The 21,620-nt window shown below is 41.0% G+C and overlaps 2 protein-coding genes across 15 annotated transcripts in view; one reads left to right on the top strand and one right to left on the bottom strand.

The window, feature by feature from the left end:
- Positions 1 to 9,479: 9,479 nt before the first annotated feature.
- On the bottom strand, positions 9,480 to 18,357 carry FAM72A (family with sequence similarity 72 member A). 3 transcript variants are annotated; one of them, XM_059072385.2, is made up of 4 exons: positions 18,192 to 18,357; positions 15,795 to 15,872; positions 13,164 to 13,288; positions 9,480 to 9,574 (listed from the first exon to the last, which is right to left on the bottom strand). In XM_059072385.2, exons 1-4 carry the CDS (start codon positions 18,341 to 18,343, stop codon positions 9,480 to 9,482), a joined length of 450 nt encoding a protein of 149 aa, XP_058928368.1. In that variant the 5' UTR covers positions 18,344 to 18,357. The 3 variants fall into 3 exon arrangements, with proteins under 3 accessions (XP_058928368.1, XP_066889342.1, XP_066889348.1); XM_067033241.1 differs by having other exon boundaries at positions 18,312 to 18,343; XM_067033247.1 differs by lacking the exon at positions 13,164 to 13,288 and having other exon boundaries at positions 9,520 to 9,574.
- Positions 18,358 to 19,765: 1,408 nt separating this feature from the next.
- The window catches only part of SRGAP2 (SLIT-ROBO Rho GTPase activating protein 2), a 240,734-nt gene continuing 238,879 nt past the window's right edge, over positions 19,766 to 21,620 (top strand). For 10 of the 12 annotated variants that reach the window (XM_059070844.2, XM_067033200.1, XM_059070756.2 and 7 more), the window contains exon 1: positions 19,783 to 19,931. The gene's annotated coding sequence lies outside the window, so the exon portion shown is untranslated. Of the gene's footprint in view, positions 19,932 to 21,620 lie in introns of all 12 variants that reach the window. The other 2 variants (XM_059070876.2, XM_059070914.2) reach the window with 2 other exon arrangements.

The raw sequence follows: 21,620 nt of genomic DNA, 5'->3' as shown, positions 1-21,620 counted from the left end.
TGCTAATGAAAACACATGCTAGATAGGAGAATTAATTGCTGGTTGCATGCCAGCCAGAAGACTGATACCCTGTGGAACAGTGAGACAGGTAAATTGACCTCTGGCTGGACTGATAGGATCCATCATCCCTCCAGACAGGCACTTGGCCGCGGTAAAGGTCTAGCTCTGGCTGGAGGGTTGCCCCCATCCCACAGAGGATGATTCCCAGAGTGACTTAATCATCTATCAGTCAGAAGTTCAGTTTCATGTGAGTGGGGTGGGGGCTGGGGAAACAGAGTCTGGCTTCATGTTGGGTTTGGAGACTTGTTATAATAGTAAGCACGCAGTTGATTAAAGTACATGACACAAGTAATTGCCAGAGATCCCAAACCAGCTATCACCTAGGATTATGGAGATCTGATCTAATATGAGACAGAAAGCCCAGTTTCGACTCCGCAGCAGAAACCTTTGAAAAGTGTCCAGGAGTAATTGGCATTTAATCAATGCAATCATTATCCCAGTACATGACTCCTGCAGCTTCAGGGCCCCTTGCAACAACTGAACTGCAAAGGGGAGAATATATCCGTTTAATTTCACCACCACCAACATTTGATTTACAGTCCCAGATGAGGTCCAAGTGGAAATATATTCACATTTTTATATTTGAGAAACACAGTAAGAATTCCGTCTTGCATCAATGGTATGGTATAAACAGTGATGGGCATTTTCCCCTTACAGAGGCCTGATAAGCATTAATTTTGATAGACAGGAGAGTAAAACTACAGCAGGCTGCTAAGCATTTGTTTTTCATTTAATCTTCTCTAAACTTTCCATGAAACATGGGGAAGAATATGACTGCTCTTCTCTCCCGGAGATATGGAAGGAGTGTATGCTACTTATAATTAGGAGACAGCTATATATTGACTTTGCTTTTGCTTTTGCTTCATAAAGTGTTATCACTGGGCATCAAGTTAGGTATTTAAAGGAGAACATACTTCTTTTGAAGGGCAGACACTATTTTTAGGCCTATATCCCCTCTCCTTTTCCAGGCAGGAGTTCTTAGTTCACTTTCACCCACCCTGTAAAGGGCAACTAGAAAAAAAGAGAAGACCCAACTTTCCCTGTCAGCATCTCACAAGTCTTTCTTGTAGGATCTATAAGAGGAAGTGGGGAGGGAAAAAGAAGTATCCTTGAATTTAAGGACCTATAAAATGTTTTCTTAGATTGATAGTAAAAAATTTCAGTGTTTTTCAAAGGGTACCCCCAAATTACCCACTTCAGAATGACCTAAAGAGCTTGTCAACAATATAGATTGCCAGGCCTCCTTATGTGTTCTGCATCAGAATTGATGCCGGTAGGGACCCAGAATCTACATGGTTAACAAGTGTCTCCAGAGACCCCAATATACACTAAAAATGGATTCTACTCATCTTCCCTATGTCTCAACATTGCTGTTCCAAGTTCCAGTCTCTTCTCTGTCTACACTTACTCCCTCCATAGCACCAAGTCTCATGCCTTTAAATGTTTTTATAGGTAAATAGCTTTCAAATTTATATCTGCAGCCCATACCTCTTCCCCCAAACACCAGAAGCCTATATCTAACTGCCTGATTGATATCTAATAGTCATATTAAAAATAAAACTCTAGTTTTTCTCTCTGAATTTGTTCTTCCTCACTCAGTAATTGAGATCACAAAACCTTGGAGTCATTCTTGATTCCGTCCTTCATATCTTCCTCACTTTCTCTCATACTCACTTCCAGTCCATCAGAGTCCTGTGAGCTCTTTCAAATATGTCCCAAATCTTCCTCTATTCCATAGGCTACTACAGCAGCCTGCTGTTTGGTCTCTCTGCTTGCTTTCTGTATCAGTCAGAGTTCAGCTGCAGATAACAGAAGCCATTCTAGTTATCTGAAGCAGAAAGGGATTTAATACAGTTGTAGTAGATTCATGTTACAAAAATCCTTCCCATCCCACATACCTTTTTGCAATGTGACTTTGCCACAACTCCGAAAAAGAAATGGAGTCTATATTTCTTTTCCCTTAAATCTGGGCTAGCCCTCTGATTAACTTTCACCAACAGAATGAGGCAGCAGTGATGTTGTGTGACCCCCAGACTTAACCATAAGAGGCTTTTGCAGCTTCCATTTTCACCCTCTTGGAAGGCAGCCTTCATATAAAGCAGCTTAGGCTAAATTACTGAATGATGAGAGTCCACATGAAGAGAGAGGGCTCAGACTTTTAGGCATCCCTGCCAAGATCCCAGATATGTAAAGGAGGCCATCGAGGACCTTCCAGACTAGCAGAGCTGATAGATAAATACCACTGCATATGTGAGCCCAGGTGATATCAGCAGAAGAAGCACCCAACCAACTTATGTTTGGGGGGGGGGGGGTGTTCCTTACACAGCAAAGGTAACTGAAATGTCAGTGAAGTTAGGGCTTGCAAAACCTTTGAAGGGCTATAGGGGCATGCTTTAGGCTAGGCGTCTAGGATTGACTCCCAGAATAATACTGCAGAACTGGCCTGCCAAGGGAACTACTATTTCTGCCATAATCTAAAGGTCAGGAAGCCACCAACCACTTTCTAGTTCCAGAAACACATCACCTTAGCCATGATCTGGGCATCAGGGAGTTGTTACAAGATCTGCTGGCTGCAGATCTATACCACAGTCATTTTACATTAGCAAAATGAATGATTAATGTGCCTTTTCTCCACTTAAGTAAGTCCTGAATTCAAGATATGTGCAAGTACAGGTATGAAATTAAGCGTAGAATCCGTTTGGTATTCTAGACTAGTTTGTATGATTTACAAAAATTTTTAAATAATAAATCTTTAAGAAAGACCTCTCTAACAAGTTTAGAGAAACAGAAAAAAAAAGACTTGTGGGGCTTCCCTGGTGGAGCAGTGGTTGAGAGTCTGCCTGCCGATGCAGGGGACACGGGTTCGTGCCCCGGTCCGGGAAGATCCCACATGCCGTGGAGCCTGTGCGTCCGGAGCCTGTGCTCCGCAATGGGAGAGGCCACAACAGTGAGAGGCCCACGTTCCACAAAAAAAAAAAAAAAAAAAAAAGACTTGTGCAAGTGCATATGACTGGCAAAAAGTAAATTTTGTTTGAATTTCGAGCTGCAAGAGAGTCTGGGAAATGTAATTTTTAGCTTTTTAGACTATGTGCTGCTGAAAGGCACAAAAGGAAGAATTTTTTAAAATGTTTTGTTCAGGGGCTTCCCTGGTGGTGCAGTGGTTAAGAATCCGCCTGCCAATGCAGGAGACACAGGTTCGAGCCCTGGTCTGGGAAGATCTCACATGCTGCGGAGCAACTAAGCCCGTGAGCCACAACTACTGAAGCCTGTGTGCCTGGAGCCTGTGTTCCCAACAAGAGAAGACACCACAATGAGAAGCCTGCATACCACAAGGAAGAGTAGCCCCCGCTCGCTGCAACCAGAGAAAAGCCCGCGCGCAGCAACAAACACCCATCGCAGCCGAAAATAAAATAAATAAAATAAAATTTAAAAAATGTTTTGTTCACTGTTATAGCACCTAATATAATGCCTGCACATAAGTGATGGTCATTAAATATTTGTTAAATGATTGAACTAAAACTTGATAAAGGAGAGGTATGATTGAGAGATGATTGCCTCTAGTTAGCCTGGAGTATGACATTCTGTATGCCTAAACCCCTGTTTCTGTCATTCATTTTCCTGAATATATCCTGGAGTATCAAGAAAGATTTATAATTCAAGAATTTTTTTCAGTCTAGTATTTGCCATCTTTACTATCACTGTGCAACCATCTTGAGTCAAACACACTGGGTTTTTTCTTGTGTAATAAATTTTCATTAAAAAGGTGAATTTGGGAGATTGGAAAGAAGTTTTTGAAGGGCGAGCTCTTTAGTCTTTCCTGCTTCCCATGGCTTTGGCCACCATCTCTCTTTGAGGGCTTGTTCTTCAGGATACTGACAGCTTGATTTCTCTGGGTAACATCATGCAAAGGAAATTAGCTCAGTATGTCTTCTACTGAATTCCATCTGTAGTTCAATGTTTTAACGTACTTATGAACAAGGCTACAGAGCAATTTTGATAAGACAATGTTCCAGTCTCTGAGAATATCTTTCCCCCAAAAACATTTTTAAAAATATCACTGAACAGCCTGGAAATCCACCCCCACATGAGCAATCTCCAGAAAACTTTTCAGGTGTCACAGCCATAATAGCAGGTGGTTCCTTTGGGTATAAAAATTATGACAAGGATAAGAGACAAAAAGCAAACTGTTTTGATATTCTGGGTACAGCTTTCCCCAAGTGAATCATTCCCATATGCCTACTCTTACCATGGGCCCCTTTCCAGAAGAAGTGGGTTGTGTGAATGGAGGTGTAGAGATGCATTCTGGTGGGCAAACTTCGATGGTGTCCATATTTGGCAGATCCAATTAATCTTTAGATATTTGTCAACCCACTCTTCTATGAGCCTCAAAAGGCAAATTTGACTATGGATTTGATACCTGTTTTCACTCCTCTCATAATAAATACTTAATCTTGTTATGAAGATTCAGTAGTGCTCATTTGAGGCAAGACAGCTTCTGAAATTCCACAGAAATAGATTTTAAATACAAGCTTGTAAGGAAGGCTGAGACTAGAGCAGTTTGCAAAAGGTGGTCATTTAATTCACTTTTCTATTATGAAATATTTGAGACATACAAAAAGTTTAAAGAACAGGTATTTACTCTCTAGTGAAATTTTGTTGCTTGTAAGATAAAAATTTGGACTAGTAAAACAGACTTTGTTTCCAGATAGAAATGCAGCAAAGCTGGAAATTAAGAGTTTTGCACAGATTTATTTTTTCCTTTCCCTCTAGTTATAAGATTAGCATTTTTATCATTTACAGGCACACCAAGTCTCTCTTACTGAAAAGGGAGATGCTATTGTCACCATCTTAATTTAAATAAAAAAATCTACCAAGGGAAAGATGTGTACAGGAAGATCCCTGATGGAAAACTTGACTTTATTTGGATAGAAGACAACCACTTTGAAAAATAAAAAGGAAACATAGTCATTAAACTAATTAATTCTGGCTTTTCCAAATCTTAGAGTGGTGCCATTTACTAGCTGTGTGACATTGGGCAAGTTTTTTATTGGAGCTCTTTTTTTTTTTTTTTTTTGGTGGGGGCAAGTTTTTTAATGTCTCTGTACCTTGTTTCCTGAACTGTACGGTGAGGATAACAATAGGATCTACCTCTTAGGGTTGTTAAGTGTAAAATGCGTACAGTAAGTCCTTAATAAATGTTAGTTCACTTTCTTCTTCCTCAACAAAATGTTAGCTCCACATGAGAGCAGGGACTTTGCCTGATTTTGTTCTGGATCCTCAGCTTCTATTTTGCCCACAGTAGGCATTCAATAAATATTTGTTGAATGGATTAATTGATGAAAGTAGCTAGTTTTGAGGCTAAAAGTGAAAGAGAATTTGTCCTAAGTTTTATAGCTAGTGAGGGAAAAATAGACCTCAGGTTTAAGATAGGTTAAGGAGGTAGGAAAAAAACCCTAAACTAAGATGAGAAGACCAAGATTTAAGTTTAAATTCTTCTAACTCTCTGGGTGTTGATACCAAGGTTTTCCTTCTCAATTTGTAAAATGTAACTCCCAAGGTTATTCTGAGGATTAAATTAAAGTGTGTATGAATGCTCCCAATAAAATATATAGGGATATACAACACATGGTATTATTAATTTTTATCTCAGTAAGTTTACCCATTGGATGACAATCAAATGATTCTATGAGAGTCTTGGAAGAAAGAATCTTTAGCTAAAGATTTAAGTACTAAAAATATTCAACCCCAGAGGTACCACAGACAGACTAATTTTTTCCATCTGTGCAGTTTAGGGTAGATTTGGCATACACTCAATACCAGGCAAGAAAGAAACTGGTTTAGGCTGCTTTTAAAGTTTTTAAAAAAGGCAGAAAAAGAAACGATTTCCTCTTACAAGCATGAATGTTAGAATAGAGAAAGCCTTCATCAAGTAATTCACCACTGAAGCAAGCATATTTAATCCATATCATCTCCTACCTTTTCCCACTCCTCATTTTTGTTCTAATTATTAGTCATTTTATATATCATGATTTATGTATTATGGTGGCTTCCCCCTCACCAAAGAAAAGTAAAATAGGTTATTCTTTATCAGCCACATGTGACTCAGAGGTCAAAAGAGCAGTTCTTTGTAGGGTAAACTTCCTAGATTAGCAGTATTTAAATACCTGGTTTTCAGAGCCAGGGATTACTCAGAATATTATGGCTTTAAGATTATGCCCCACCCAAGATGCCTCACCAGAGCCTGAGTCTGAGGCTGAGAAACGGACTTGAGGAAAAAGATAAAAGAGCAAAAAAAGCCAAAGTGGGTGAGCTGATGACTCACTGCCCCTTCCCTGAACTTCAGGAATGACAAGATGGAAGAGGGGAAGAAAGGCAGTCGCACTGCAGACCAGATGTTTCAAGAAAGACAAGAAATTCAGGGAACTTAAAAACTTATATATGTTCTTAGGGTAAAAGCAACAAATATAATTTCCATGGTCAAGTTGTTGAGTGCATCAAAGAAAGGAAACTAGGAACACTAAATTATTTTTTACCATCAGCAATATCACCCTAAATCTGATCATTTTATTACCCTGATTAAAAACCTCAGTAACTCTACATTGCTACTGGACGAAGTCTAAACTTATGATGGCATAGAATAGTCTTCATAACATGATCCCAACTTTCCTTAACACCTTCATCTTCTAATTAATTCCTATTACATATCTTGGAAGGTACAGGGGACCACTTATAATTTACCAAATAAACCAGATACTTTTAAACTCCAGTCCACTTGTTTACACTATTCTCTCTGCTCAGAACTTTCATCCCAGCTGGCAAGCCCCTAACGGACTTCAAAGCCTATCTCAAGTAGGATTTCTTCTCTGTAGCTTTCCTAACTTCTGTTCTCTCCTACTACTCAGAATGATTGTTCTTTTGTCTCCCCAGTCATTGAACTGGAAGCATCCCATTCATTAAGTAGACTCGTAGGGTTCTATCCTCTCCCAAACTTACTGAATACTCTATATGGGCAATCGTGAGCCTGTCATTGTGCAATTCTTGGCACACCATAGAAGCATAATATAGTTTTGTTGAATTGAGTCAAATATTAGAAGACCAAAGCATAAATAGATTTTATAGGCCTGGGAATTATGTTAGGACTAGAAAGTATATGCTAAATCCACATATGAGATTTTGTTTTTGTTCTTACCAGGGAGTGCATAATTTACTTTTATTTTAAAAAGTGTCATGAATGTATTTCTCTAGATAAAACATTATTAATCCATTTTTGGCTTAGAACTGGCCTTCCCATAACCCGGTTAGCCAAAAGGTAGCTGAGTAATTTGAAATACTCTCCAGTTGGGGTGGGATCACATTTGGGGTTTGCTTCAATCAGTGAACCTCTGCCTCGCTTTGCTCTTCAAAGAGCTCCTCAGTCAACCATAGCGTTTGCAGGCCTGAGCAGAACCGAAACCAGATGAACTCTGTTGCATTCCAAACTTGCCACATTGTCTACTCTAGCGTTAAACTCCTCTTCTCTAACTGAACAAGTTAGCTGAAGAAGTATATAATGTAGTATCAATTTATTTTTTATCTTATCCATTATGCTACCTTGTTCCAGTCTTTAAGAGAGTTTAAAGAAAAAAAACCCCTAAATCCAAACCAAATTGTTCCACACTCATCCCTTTGGTTCTTCTGAGGACCTTCTGTCAGTGCTGATAGTCAGGGTGAAAGACTTTTGGAAAAGTTTTCCAGTACTAGTAACAGCATTTCCTGAAGCATCTTTTATCTTTCATCTTTACACAGCAAATGATCCTGTTAGTTAGTGCCCACAGGTCAGTTTTACCCTAAGATCCAGTGAGTTTGTTCAACCTTAAAATCAGTCACTGAGGCCCTCACCTAGAGCACATAACAAAGTAGTTGTTACCCAGCATGTGTCCCAGCTAAATAAAATCATAGCTGATTCATGTCTGAAGGTACTCAGGGGGTACAGCATAATGATTAAGAACAGGAGCTCTGGAGTCAGTCTGTCTGTCTGAGTTTGAATCAGGCCACGCCTCTGACTGGTTATGTGACTTTAGACAAGCTTCTTAACCTCTTTATGTCTCACCTGTCTTATCAGTAAAAAAAGAAATAATAATGATACCTACCTCTCATGGGCTCCTTGTGTGGAATAAGTGAGTTAAATGTGTAAAGCACTTACTGGTACATGGTAAGCATGCAATAAATGTTACCTCTCATATTCTATACTTTTATGTTTTTAGGTAAGAAAAGTGGGCACAATAAGAAATATTTTTCTCTATATATTTAGGTAAGAAAAGTGGCTACAGGTAAAAATTAACGGAAGGCTGATCATTTTTAGAACAAAACTTTATTTACAAAACTGTAACTTGGTCTGTTTTGGTATTACTATTGACAAAATGCCTTTGGCTAAAGTATTAGTTAAGGTGATACACTGATTTTTAGCTTCTCATAAAACAAGAATCCACCACTATCTTAGTTTCTTATTCCTGTGTGGCTCTGAATGCAGATAAATAAAACAAAACAAAGCAAAACAAAATTTAAAAAACCTTCTTTATAATGTACAATGGCTTAAGCAAACCACTTCTTTAATTTTTTTCTATTTAAGGGTTAGGACTGAGACTACTCATCTAAAATTTGCTATTCACAGAGAAAGCCCTGGAGAATGGGAAAACTTGAAGATGGAGGTTATCTGGCTTTCATAATAGAATATCCATATGACTTAAAAGAATGTAAATAAATAATATTAGTAAACAGTATATATTGATAATTTCCTGGCAAATTCATTTATGTAACATCATGCTGAGGAAGCAAGAGGATTTCTCCATACATTCACAAAGTCTCGTTCCATATTAACATAGTTATCGCCAATATAACATATGATAACTAGTACCCATGGAAACCTAACAGCCTATTTTTAAAAAGTCCCTGTTAGGCTTTAATTCCCAGCTGTGCTTCACACATATATACATGCTTATATGCATGGTTATATGCATAGATTTATGCATGGATATAAGCATGGTGATATATGTGTGGATACTAATGCCCCTTATTCGAATGTAAAATTAATAGCATCTGGCATCTAGTTGTAAGAAAACCATCCCCAGATTGGGAGATAGTTGAGTGACACAGGAAAGATTCTTCTATTATCTGAATTTAAGAGTACACCTATACTGGGAAGAGGGATGGAGAGAGGAAGGGTAGAAGTAGAAGTAGAAGTAAAAGAAAAGGACTACATTGGTTCAATAAACTCAGGTAATTAATTTGAGACCGAAAATAAATAAATCAACAAATGCCCCATTTTTGTTTTCCAAAAAAATAAATCACTGGCAAATCCTTACTAACAATTTTTGAATTGGTCCATTCATATATTTTTTACATAGGAAAAAGTTTAAATATTATATATATTATAATTCTATTCATCTAATACACTCCTCTGCTGAGATATCTGACATGTCTTCATCTGTACTCTCTTCTACCTCTGGCAAGTTGCCCCAAAGTAGGAAGTTTACACCTGAAAAGAAAAGCTCATAAAATTATTTGGTGCTGAGTACCGTTACAACTCAGAACACGATATATAAAACCTTATATGTTAACATTCTTATATTAAATCACAGTGTTAGCAGTTAAGGGAAAAGCTATTAAAGAATGAACCACAAATAACATGATCAATACCTAGATATTAAAATTATCCAACATCTAGAATACAATCATTCTTTAAACACTTTAAATTAAGGGCTTGAACTCTAGAATCTTGGAGTTCATAAAGATCTCAGGAGTCCATTTCCTCAAACCTTGCCTCTAGCTACATTATGCCATAATCACTCTACACTGAGAATTTTCAAATCTATTTTAGTGATTTTTAAGAATGGAGCTCTCACAACATCTTTTTAGATTACATTTCTCTTGGAGGGCGCATGGGAAAGGCACCTGAATAAGTCTCCTCATCTCCTCAACAAGTATGGAAGTCACTGGTGCCTTTCTTTTGGTTAAAAAAAGCAGGGTTTTGGAGCCAGTTATAATATAAACAGTAATCCTTGATATACATGGGTTTTAGGCTAGAGGCTGTCAAGGTAAAACTATAAACTTTAGGACCAGGTTGTAGCTGTCAGTACAATAAACAAAACGATAGTCTAAAGCCTCATTATGAAAGAACAGTCAAATATCATATTAAAGAATCCAGCACTGGTATACGATACTAGACCACGTATATGGTAGAGGATAATGAGATGGTTTATTATGGGCACGTACTATATTATAACTTGAAAGCACTAAATTGAAAAAAAATACCATTATTAATTGACCTCTTGGAGAGCCAATCAGAAAGCAAATCTCAAGCTGTCCAGTTGTCAGTGTGGACACAGGGAAGACTCAGCAGCTCTGGGTATCCACTCCATACATACTAAGATAGTGGTCACATGGTGGGATAGAATGAGCCAGGGTTTGGAGATTTGGTTTGAATCCAGTTTCCACCACTAACAGTACACCGTGGATGTTTTTACTACTTTTACTACAAATGTATATAGCCACAGGCAATATATATTATTGTTTTGTGTATATAAATTTTTTTATAGTGTGCTATTATATGTATCTCTTCTAAGTTGCTTTATTTCATTCAACATTATGTTTTTGAGATTCGCCTGTCCATATGTGTAGATTTAGCTCATTTCTTATTTCTGTTGGGCATTCCATTCTGTGAATTAAAAACAAAAAACCAATATATATCTTAAATATGGACCATCACTCATCCTTTCCTCTCCCTATTTTGCACAGGTGCCCAAGGAGACATGTATAAGGATGTACACTGTTGCATTATTTTTTTTTTTTTTTTTTTTTTTTTTTGCGGTATGCGGGCCTCTCACTGTTGTGGCCTCTCCCGTTGCGGAGCACAGGCTCCGGACGCGCAGGCTCCGCGGCCATGGCTCACGGGCTTAGTTGCTCCGCGGCATGTGGGATCTTCCCGGACCAGGGCACGAACCCGTGTCTCCTGCATCCGCAGGCGGATTCTCAACCACTGCGCCACCAGGGAAGCCCCACTGTTGCATTATTAAAATAGCAGAAACAATGAACTGTCTCTGTTGGGTGAGATACTGGAGGTTTAATCAGGCAATAAATTAGTACCTATTTGATGCATATTGATGTCTATCATATTATTTTCTGTAATTTTTTTGTATGTTTGAATTGTTTTCAATAAAAAACACTTCTTTTCCCCGGAGAATGGATGATATTCTGCTTTTGAAGAGATGACAGGATAGTAAGGAATCACTAGGCAGAAATCTAAGGGAGAATTAGAACCCATAAAGGTGAATGGAGAGCTGAAGACAACTTTCCTTTGAGGGCATTTGCCATTCCCACGGAATCTGAACTGAGGTTTCCCAAGCCTCCACAGGAGAGTCTAAGGAAATCAGGTCCACATGTGAAGGTTAACCTAGAACATAGACTTCCTGGGGCCCTTTCAGTCTAAACATTCTAGAATTTTATAAAGCTTGTGTACATATTACTTTGATGCTGCTGATTCAGGTGATTCAAGTACAGCCCCAAGGCCATGAGAAATTCTGTTTTATACGAAGCATCTAGAAAAATCTTCCTTCAAATCATAATATTAGGGTTACAAAGGAGAAGTTTGATATTCTTGGAGTCGATACTCAGAGACATGAGTGGCTCGGCACAATTGGTTCAAAGGAGAAAAAATAAACTAAGAGACTGGATCTGACAGAAGCAGCACCTTCCCTTCTCTGTTAACAAGGGAGGAAGGAAATCCTGTGATACATCTGTTTCTCATGGATTAGATTCAGTGCAAATGGAAGAATGCTGAGCTTTTATCTTTGAAAAATTGACCAATATTAAAAAGTAAATCAAAATTGAAAAACCTCCACCCTGTGTTTTGAATTCTATGAAGCAGGAAAAATAGTATCAAAGCAGAAACTTCCTTTAATGTGTCCCATAAGCAACACAAATATAAAACCGGAGGCCTAAATTAGGAAGCTATATCTCACTTAGGGGAGTTCAGATAAGTCCTTGCTCAAAAATGGCCTTCTTAACATACTAGAGTCTTAAATTAAGGCCTCCAAATGATGGGTTGAAAGTCACAACTGAACGCCAGGTGATTAAAAAAAAAAAGAGTCTATAAAAACCCAAGCATAATTGGAGGGTTTAAAGACACTGACAACCTAGCTTACAACTCATGATCTCTTAGTCTGTGAAGGCAAATCATACTTCAAAAAAAGAAGTATATTTTAAGTTCTGAAGAAGACTAAGACATACATTTAAAAACCTGAGTTAGTGGCAACTTGGATTGTCAACTTCTTTAAACTTGTTCTGTATACTAAGTTCTGTAAACTTTAGTTCCCTAAAAAAGTCCCATTAAAAGTCAACTTCGTATTAAAGTCAACTTCGTATTCTGTGTAAGCAGATATTAGACATTGAGAACATGTGTTCTATAACAAAACTGAAAGGCTCCAGACAATATAAAATGTATTATGTAAATATCTTTTAAGAATAGGTTGTGTATTTTTCTACTAAATAATCAGTAAAACATATTGGTATTAAATATTTCTCTTGTCTGAAACTTCATCATAATTTATTAATATAGATGTCAAAATGGCTATTTTTATACTGAGGCAACATTACCAAATACAGAGTTTACCTAGTTTTCTTTCCTCCCAGCTCCCCATGACCCTAGCCTCCCCTCCTCCCTTTTCTTACACACACACACACACACACACACACACACACACACACACACACACACACACAGATCCATAAACACAATTGACTATCAAATCTAAATTCTTCCAAAATTCTCTGGAGCCATATTATGTATCAAGGCAGAAATTTAGAACAATTAAAATATTAATTTTAAAAGGCCAAGAAATCCAGCCAAGTTTGAGGCTCCTAAATATGATGATGGAAATAGAAATGCAATGAATTTTGGCTAGTAGTTTCTGTAAGTAAATGTTTGGGATAAAAGGATCGAAGTCACTCTAGTGGATCCAACCCAGGTGAGAAAGTCTCAGAGGGGATCCTGAAATGATCTATGGAGAGGTTCACTCAATTCTTGGTAGACAAAAGTTAGAGGGACGTCTGAGTCTGTTGTTTCTTACCAGTAGAGTCTAGTCTGTTAATACCATAAACTGCCTGGCTGTGAAACATCCAAAAGTGTCCATTGTTGCAGGAAAGAAGGCAGGAACAACATGGAACAATCACATGATAACCTACAATGTTCCCACTAAAAAGAGAAAGTAAATATTATTAGATACAAGGTAATATCTGACCATGTAAGCATTTTTATGTGCTAATGTAAACAGACAGATCATATAAAGATCTCATTTTCTCCTAACAACCTCCATTGCTAGGATCTTTGGGTTGGGAGTTACTCTGATAATGGTTACAGTTCTACTGCCAAGTGGGAAAATAGTCTTTAAGTGAAATAAGAGTAATATATTCTCTGTTTCTTTGCTAGTATTGTTTATGCATTCCCCCTTCAGAAGCTAGTTTCTAAATGCCATAAGGTTGTGATTTGTCCAAAATTGATGGGCTGTATAGACAAAATACATTAAATAAACTCAGACCTGTGGGTAAAAGGTTTTTGCTCTCCCCAGGACTGTGGCAAGTTGGGTTCTTATATGTTTCAGGTCCATGCCAGCACCCAAAAACTGTTTCAACAGATGGAGGAGTAGGAAGACAGCATGAGCCCATGAAAACTGAACACAAGCTGGCTGATCTAATTTTAGTCTCTGTTTTTGAAGGAATTCAGAAATGAAGCAAATCCATAGCTTCTAGAGAAAGTTGCAAAAGTTTTTACGGTCTCCAGGGTTATCCTTCTGATTAGAAATAACTCACTCTTCCATAGGTTTATTTCCTATCTGGTCACTATTAAATAGAATGAATATACAGGGAACATTTTAGCTAGAAGTTTTTTTAGTTTTGTTTTTAATGACCACATGAACTGCTTACACCTTGAGTTGTAAAAATTCCTATTATAGCTTGTTCCTCCCCTGTGAGATGTGAGTCAGTCATTTTTGTGAGGCCCTACAAAAAATACTATAAAAGGTACCAGCCCACCCAAAACATGTCTTCTAATCATAATCGGCTTGAAAGGCAAACAAATGAAAGCAAAAGATGTTCTTGGATTAGGACTGACAGTTATTTATAAGGCTATATTGTAAGAATAAATTCTACAGCTTTAATTACCACCTGTATTCATTCATTCATTCACTCATTCAGCTAATATTTACAGAGCATCTGCTATGTGTCAGGCACTGTTCTAGGTGCTAGGAATAAAGTCCTTGTTCTCATGGAGCTTTCTAGTAGGGACACCTCAGATCATTTTGCTCCCTTGTTAAAACTCCTTCAGTAGCTTTCCACTGGCCAAAAATGAAAACCTGAAGACCCTTCCTACCAAGGTTTAGATCTGTGCTATCCAAAACATGGCTATTGAGTACTTGAAATTTGGCTAGCCTGAAATGAAATGTGCTGGAAGTATAAAAATACACTAGATTTCAAAGACTAAGAATAAAAAATAAGAATGTAAAATATTTCATTAATAATTTTTTATGTTGGTTATATGTTGAAATGACAATTTTTTGAATCTGTTAGATTAAGTAAAATATACAACTGAAATTAATTTCACCTGTTTCTTTTCACTTTGTAAAATGTAGTTACTCGAAATTTTTAAATTACATACGTGGCTTGCACACATCTATTGGATGGCGCTGCTCTATATTATCTGGGTTCTGACTGCATCGCTAATCTACCCATCCTACTCTCACAATCTCTCAGCCACACTGGCCATTGTCTTTTCTATTCCTTGAACATGTTCTTCTTTGCCTTTGGGTTCTCTGCCCTGGCTGTTCCCTCTGCCTAGAACATTCTTCCTCTGGTTCCTCCCTATCTCATCCTTTAGGATTCAACTCCAGTGTTACCTTCTCAAGAGGAGTCTTCCCTGACCATGCTATCTAAAATAGCTCTTATCACTCTCTCAAGTTCTATTATTCTGTCATTTATTATTATTATTTCCTTCGGAGTACTTCCCACCCTATTCAAGATCTTATTTATTTAAATATCTTACTGATCGATTGTCTTCCTACTGGAATATAATGTCCAAAGGCCTATGACTTTGTCTTCTTTATTGCCGGATTTCCAGCCTCTATAACAATGACTCGCACATGGTAGGACCTCTGAGTTGTACTTTATAGTTTACCAAGCCTTTTAATATTCATAATTCACTTGATCTTTACAACAACTCTGTAAGGTAAACACAAAAGATATTTTAATTTCTATCTTAAGAAGATACCTATCTATCTTAAGAAGATACCTGTCTTCTTAAGATATAAATTAAATAAGGAAACAGAGTTTCAGAGGTTTAGAGATTTAAGTTTACTCAAGATAACAAGAGAATAAATGTAGGGCCAGGTAGGGCTCAAGCCTGATTTTTATGACTGTAAATCCAAGCGTTTTTATTTTTTTTTCCCCCCTCTAAACTACATTGCCATTTTCTGAAAGTTAAAGCAGATATTTGCTAATGAACTTTGAAAAATTGTAAAATCACATACAAAGGTAAAGTGTCATAAGACCCTTTTGAAAAACGGTTCTAAGTAACAAATGGTTTTTCAACGGTTCATTGCATGGGTGATAACCAGTGCTCGATGCAGCCCACTGAACCTTTCTCTGTGCTTCTGTGTCAACATCCATCTCCCAAACCCAGGGCTATTTGGAATATTGCCACACATTACCATTTTAAACATGCGATGTCCTTCAGTTTACATTTGCAAATTTCAGTGAAATAGCATCTTCCAATGAAGTCCACTGCACTGGAGAGGGAAAAGTATAGAGATAGTCAAATGTACTGTTAAAAAGATGTTGTGCAAAACACATAACATAAAATTTACTAATTTAACCATTTTTAAGTGGACAGTTCATAAGTGTTAAGTGTATTCATATTTTTTGTGCAACAAATCTACAGGCCTTTTTCATCTTGCAAAACTGAAATTCTATACCCATTAAATAACAACTCCCCATTTCCCTCTTCCCCCAGCCCCTGGCAACCATCACTACTTTCTGTTTCTATGAATCTGACTACTTCAGATACCACAGATAAGTGGAATAATACAGTATTTGTCTTTTTGTGACTGGCTTATTTCACTTAGCATAATGTCCTCAAGGTCCATCCATGTTATAGCATGTGACAGGCAGGATATCATTCCTTTTTAAGGCTGGATAATATTTCATTACATGCATGTACCACATTTTGTTTATTCATTCATTTGTTGATAGACATTTGGGCTGCTTCTACCTCTTGGTTATAGTGAATAATGCTGCTAAGAACATGGGTGTGCAAATATTTCTTCTAGATCTTGTATTAAATTCTTTTCGATATATACCTAAAAGTGGTATTGCTGGATCATATGGTAATTCTATTTTCAATTTTTTTGAGGAACCGCCACGCTATTTTCCATAGTAGTGGTACCATTTTACATTCCCACCAACAGTGCACAGGGTTCCATTTTTCCATACCCTTGCCACAAAATGTACTTTTGATTGTGATTTAGCATGAATTTTGTAGACTCAAAGAGCTGCAAGAAACTCTAAGAGAAACTTAGAGTCTTAGTAAGAGAACTAAGTAACTTAGTAAGAGAACAATAATATATTTTATAAGGGTAAGTTAATATTTGTGAGCTCACTATAAATATGACAAACCTTCTATTCAAAAAATCTTATGTGTTCATTGATTCATATACATCTTAGCACATTAATCCATCATTATGATAACCCCTACATGGAAGAGAAGACAACAGGAAAGACCTGATTGTACACCAGACTCTGGTCTAACCTTTAACAATTCACATATCTGAGCTCTCCTTATGACTATTTTATACTTACCATAGCTATTGCAAAGACGAATGGGTTAATGTTTAAAACTGTTGTTTCTGTACGTGCTACTAAAAAGAAAAGGCACTAGACAATAAATCATAGAAACTTTGCAGTAGTAGGTTTTAGATTTATTGTCTAGTGCTTTTTCTTTTTTGCAACACATACACACGCACAGAGGTACTTATAATAACCCATTTATCTTTGAAATAAATGAGGGCCTTTGGCTTTGCCATTAGGCATGACTACACTTAAACCAATGAAGATAAGATTTCAAGGGAGGAAGAGCCCACAGCTTTGAGTATATTTAATTTTTAAAAAAGTTTCTATCATTATCATGAAATTCATTTTAAAGTAGTCTGATTATTAGTGTGCCGTCTCTGGCTCTGTGTCCAAAGAACAGCTGTCCATGTGCATTTTGGATAATTTCTCTTTCACTTTAATGATAAAGTTTGAATAAAGAGCAAAATCTTGAAAAGCATGTAAAGGCACATATATGTTGACTATAGAAAGAGAAAGTACCTTTTAGGGCTAGAAAAAGGTATATTTGAGTCAAATAAAATGGCTATTTTTCCAAACAGGAAGCAAATTCTTAAGGACTCTACACCTAAAAGTGGGTAGTGACTGAAAACAGAATTTAAAAGGATTTGAGTATGCAAACCAATGCATAATATCTAAAATTAGCTTTATGGGTGACAGGGATTATTTGAGGGCTAAGTCCTGTTTCATCCCATAAAAATCTATATGTCTCATTCAGAAAGAGAGAGAGAGGGAGATGATAAGAAAAGAATACTGAATTAGGTGGACAATGGATCTGAATCAGCACACCAATTGCAAAAAATGGTAGAAAGCTAGGGAATGTTTTTCTGGAGTAAAACTTTGGGAACAAAAATCAAAAACTTAAATGACCTCTCTTCTCCATCAGTACAGAAAATCTTGCTTGAATTACCTACCGTCTCAGTCATGGACTTGATCCAGTGAGAGGAAGGTTTGTCAGGGCACAGTAGCCAGGGATTCAGCTGAAGGGACCACATGACTATAATTGAACTAGAAGCATTACATCAGGACTGACCACTCTGGCTAAACCACAGCCTTTGTCCAGACAGACTGCCCCCTTACTTAAACTCCAGGGGGATCGTCAGACTGCTGGGAGTGGCTGGAACACCAAAATGATAACCTCCTTGTTGACTCCCAGAGGCTCAAGCCATACACTTTTCCCATCTAGTTAAAGGCTACCGTTGCCCGCCACTAGTATGACTTACTTGGTAGGAGGGATGTCTGTAGAGAAAAGGTCTATTTCAGTGTCAGCCAGCAAAACAGCCTTCATTCCCCTAGAGCTGAGCACTTGTTTACAGAATTTGCAACACAGGATGGACACGCGCCGGTCATTGAAACTACAGCTGCTCGTAGACATGGCGTCCGGGGAAGGATGAGGTGTGGGATTTTAAAAATAGAGTAATACCCTCCCTAGTTTGATTCTCCCCGGCTAAAAATCAAATTGCGAGGCCTAGATCTTTTCTAAGCCTGAAAATTGAGAAAGAAATGAGTTTTCTGTTTTCCCGTGGGAGGGTAAAAGTGGTATTTATTGAGTAGAAAACAGGGGAGAAGCAGCACCCTTGGCTTTCTCTTTAACTTTCGGGGAAGGGAGAGGAGTTTTAAGTGGGGGAGGAGGCAGGCTGCAAGGTGCCTCGGGAACTTCTCTAGTTTTCCCTTTCTCCAGTCTGAAGGATCCTCTACTCTTCAGCTCCTGCTCCTTGTGCAATTCCCTTAGCTTCTCCCGTACAGGCTCTTTTATCTAAAGCTTCCCCCTTAAGCCCCTCCCTCGGAGAGCTCCAATCCCTACCCTCGCGTCCTCTTTGGAAATCTTTCTCCTCTCCCCAGGATTCAAAAATCCCCTCAGCTTTTCCCACCGGGCAATGCTGGGTGTTCCTTAATCCTCCCGCGACCCTCCTCCGCTCTGCTCTTTCGCGGGCAGCCCGCTTCACTTCTCTCCAGGCAGTCCCCAGCCCTCAGCATGCGGGCTCTCGCGTCGCTCCTATCGTGACTCCCTCCCCTCAGCTTTCCCTCGTGCCCCGCGCCGTCCCCTCAAGTCTTTCCCGAGCGGCCGCTCCAGAGCTCGCAGTGGTGTTGGTGGGGTGGGGCAGAGGTCGCTTTGGGGGCTCCGTCGGCGTTGCTGTTTCTGCCACTGAACACGTCGTTTTTTGCTCCCTCTTCCGCTCTCTGCCTTTCCAACCGGCTGTCAGTTTGAATTGCCAGCGCTGCGCACCGATTGGGAGAACTAGAGTTCGCCCACCTCCCGCATTGGAAGGCTCGGGAGCCTGCCCCTGACGAGATCTTAGTGGCCAGGAGATCTACGCCCCGCCCCAGTAACGGTGCCTAGATAAATTAGGCTTGCTGGTTGGCCGAGATTGGCCCCTCCTCCGATCTCATTGGTCTGCTCCGGGAGGTTTGGGAGAGCCCTACTCCCGCCCCAGTGAAAGTGGCAAGGCACGCCTTTCGCGCTTCTCATTGGAAGACATTCTACAGTCCCCGCAGTTCTCTACTCTGTATTGGCTAAAATTTTCCGCAACGCCCCTCCTGACTACCCCGGTCCAATTGGTCGTGCCTTCTCTCAGAAGTATATGTTTGGCTGTTGATTCTATCTTAATCCCGCCCATCAGTTCTACTTTGGGGTTCGGCAACCCGGGGAGGAGCTTACTCTGTGACCACGCCTCGGTAGTGCTAGTCACACCTCCAAGTTTCGCCAGACCCTCCTCCTCATTCCAAGCCTCTTGGGATCACCTATTCCTATTGGCTATAGGCCCCATCGGTCGATAGAAAGTGGGCGGTGATTGGCAAGGGGGTGGGCTCTGCTTCCCGGCGGGGTCCTGCGGAGTTGGCGGAGGCTCCTCAGGGGACTTGGGGACCGATCTGCGTAGACGCGGGTGGCGGGGAAGAGAGGGGAGGAGAGCTCTGAGTGGGAAGCGGAGCCGGGGGCCCGGGACCCGTCGCGTCAGAGCCAGGTAAAGGCTCCTTCCCTCTCCCCTTTCTTCTTCCCCGCCGCGGAGCTGGAGCCCTGACTGAACAAATCCGGGCAGAGGCGGGAAGGAGAGGGTGCGGATGCTGCTTTCGGCGTCGCCTTAGCGTTGCCGCCCGAAATCCCTCAGACCGCCTCCCTCCTGACCCACTCCCAATCTCCCAGTACAGCCCAAATACTTCTTTAGGACTGCATCTCCGCCCTTTACCGTACTGCCTGGGACTGCCTTGGCTCATATGCCGCCGCGCAGTCTACACGCAGCCCCCTCCCCAAGTCCTCTGCACACTGGCAGCCTTGGTCCACCTTCGGGCAACCGTCGTTGGCATCACCCGTAACCATCGGCTGCTCTCTTCCTGTCTCCAAGTCCTGGCAGACAGTCGGGTTACAGCCCTGGACCCAGAAGGATGGGTGTTCCGCACTGCTTCCGGGGCCCTTCCCCTGCCCCAGCCCCCGGCCCGCCCGGAATGGCTCCTCTTCACGCACTCCCGTTCCCAGACCTATATCTGGGTCCCCAAAGTTGCTAATATCCTAGTACTCCATGTAACATCGCGGCCCACGATAGTCTCCTAACTTCCCCCTCACCCCCAAGGTAATCCTCCCTTTGCCCTCTACTCGCCTATCAACCGTGTGCAGAAGCTCCAGTTACCCCGCTTCCCGTGCAGCCTCAGGACCCCACCTCTCACCCCCTCCCCGCTTCCTGCCTGTCTGAACCACCACGCCGCTTCTTCTCCCTGTTCCTCCCTCGGTGCGGCCCTTTCTCCAGGCGCGGGAAGTGGGAGACTCCCGGCGCGGAAAGGGAAAGGGGCGGCCAAGGAGGGAGGGTCGCCGCTGCGGCGCGTCCGGGAGCGAGACGCCCGGCTCTGCACTCCCGTCCCAGTCCCTTCCACCTCCTGGGCCTGGGTCGGAGCGGGATCTCCTCGGGTACCTCCTGGTGCGAGGAGTCGGGACTGCGACCCTCAACGACCTTCCCCCAACCCCCAGCCGGGGATTGGGTGCGGTATCTGGGATCTCTGGGCTTGGGTGACCAATTGGGGATGGCCTGAGAGGCGGTGGCTGCCTTCCTCCCCCCCGCCCCCCACCCCCCGCCTTCCCGGTTTTCCCGACTCCGACCCTCGCCTCTAACCCGTTTCCTGCTTCTGCCGACCACATTGTTTTCCTGGATGTGTCCTGTGCCGAGCAGGCTTTTTCCTGCAGATCACTCCCCCCTCACCCCCCAACATTTTGCTGCCAAGAGAAGCTAGCAACCAAAAACAAAACAACTGGGAGGAGGGGCGCAGGGGAAGAAAAGTTGTGCCCGGGTGGCTTGTCCCTCCCAGGCTTTGATCCCCTTTTAAGTCAAGGGAGTTGCCCCAGCCGGTGGTTGGGGGCCGTATCGGAGGCAGGGCCGGGAGGGTTCCCTCCGGTAGCCGCTGCCCAGCCCTGGCAAGGTTCGGGAGGTCGCCGAGGTGCCGCAGTCCCCGCCCGGAGCCCCGCGTTCCCGCCGCTAGTCCCCACCCCAAGCCCCCGAAGGCGGCTGCTCCAAAGTGTTTTCTTTCAGCCTTAAAACAAAATCCAGAGGGAGCTTCCTTCCTCCCACCTCGCTGCGCAGGGCTCTGCGGGCCGGGCGGCGTTTGGCTGAGATGAATGGGCCCAGGCCAGGCTGGAAACGGCTTCCCTTACCCCACCCCCGCATCGA

The sequence above is a fragment of the Kogia breviceps genome, chromosome 1, assembly GCF_026419965.1.
Source record: "Kogia breviceps isolate mKogBre1 chromosome 1, mKogBre1 haplotype 1, whole genome shotgun sequence".
In the NCBI taxonomy this organism is placed as follows: Eukaryota; Metazoa; Chordata; class Mammalia; order Artiodactyla; family Physeteridae; genus Kogia; species Kogia breviceps.
Note: the sequence above shows the minus strand (reverse complement) of the source record. Positions and strands in the feature narration are given on the sequence as shown.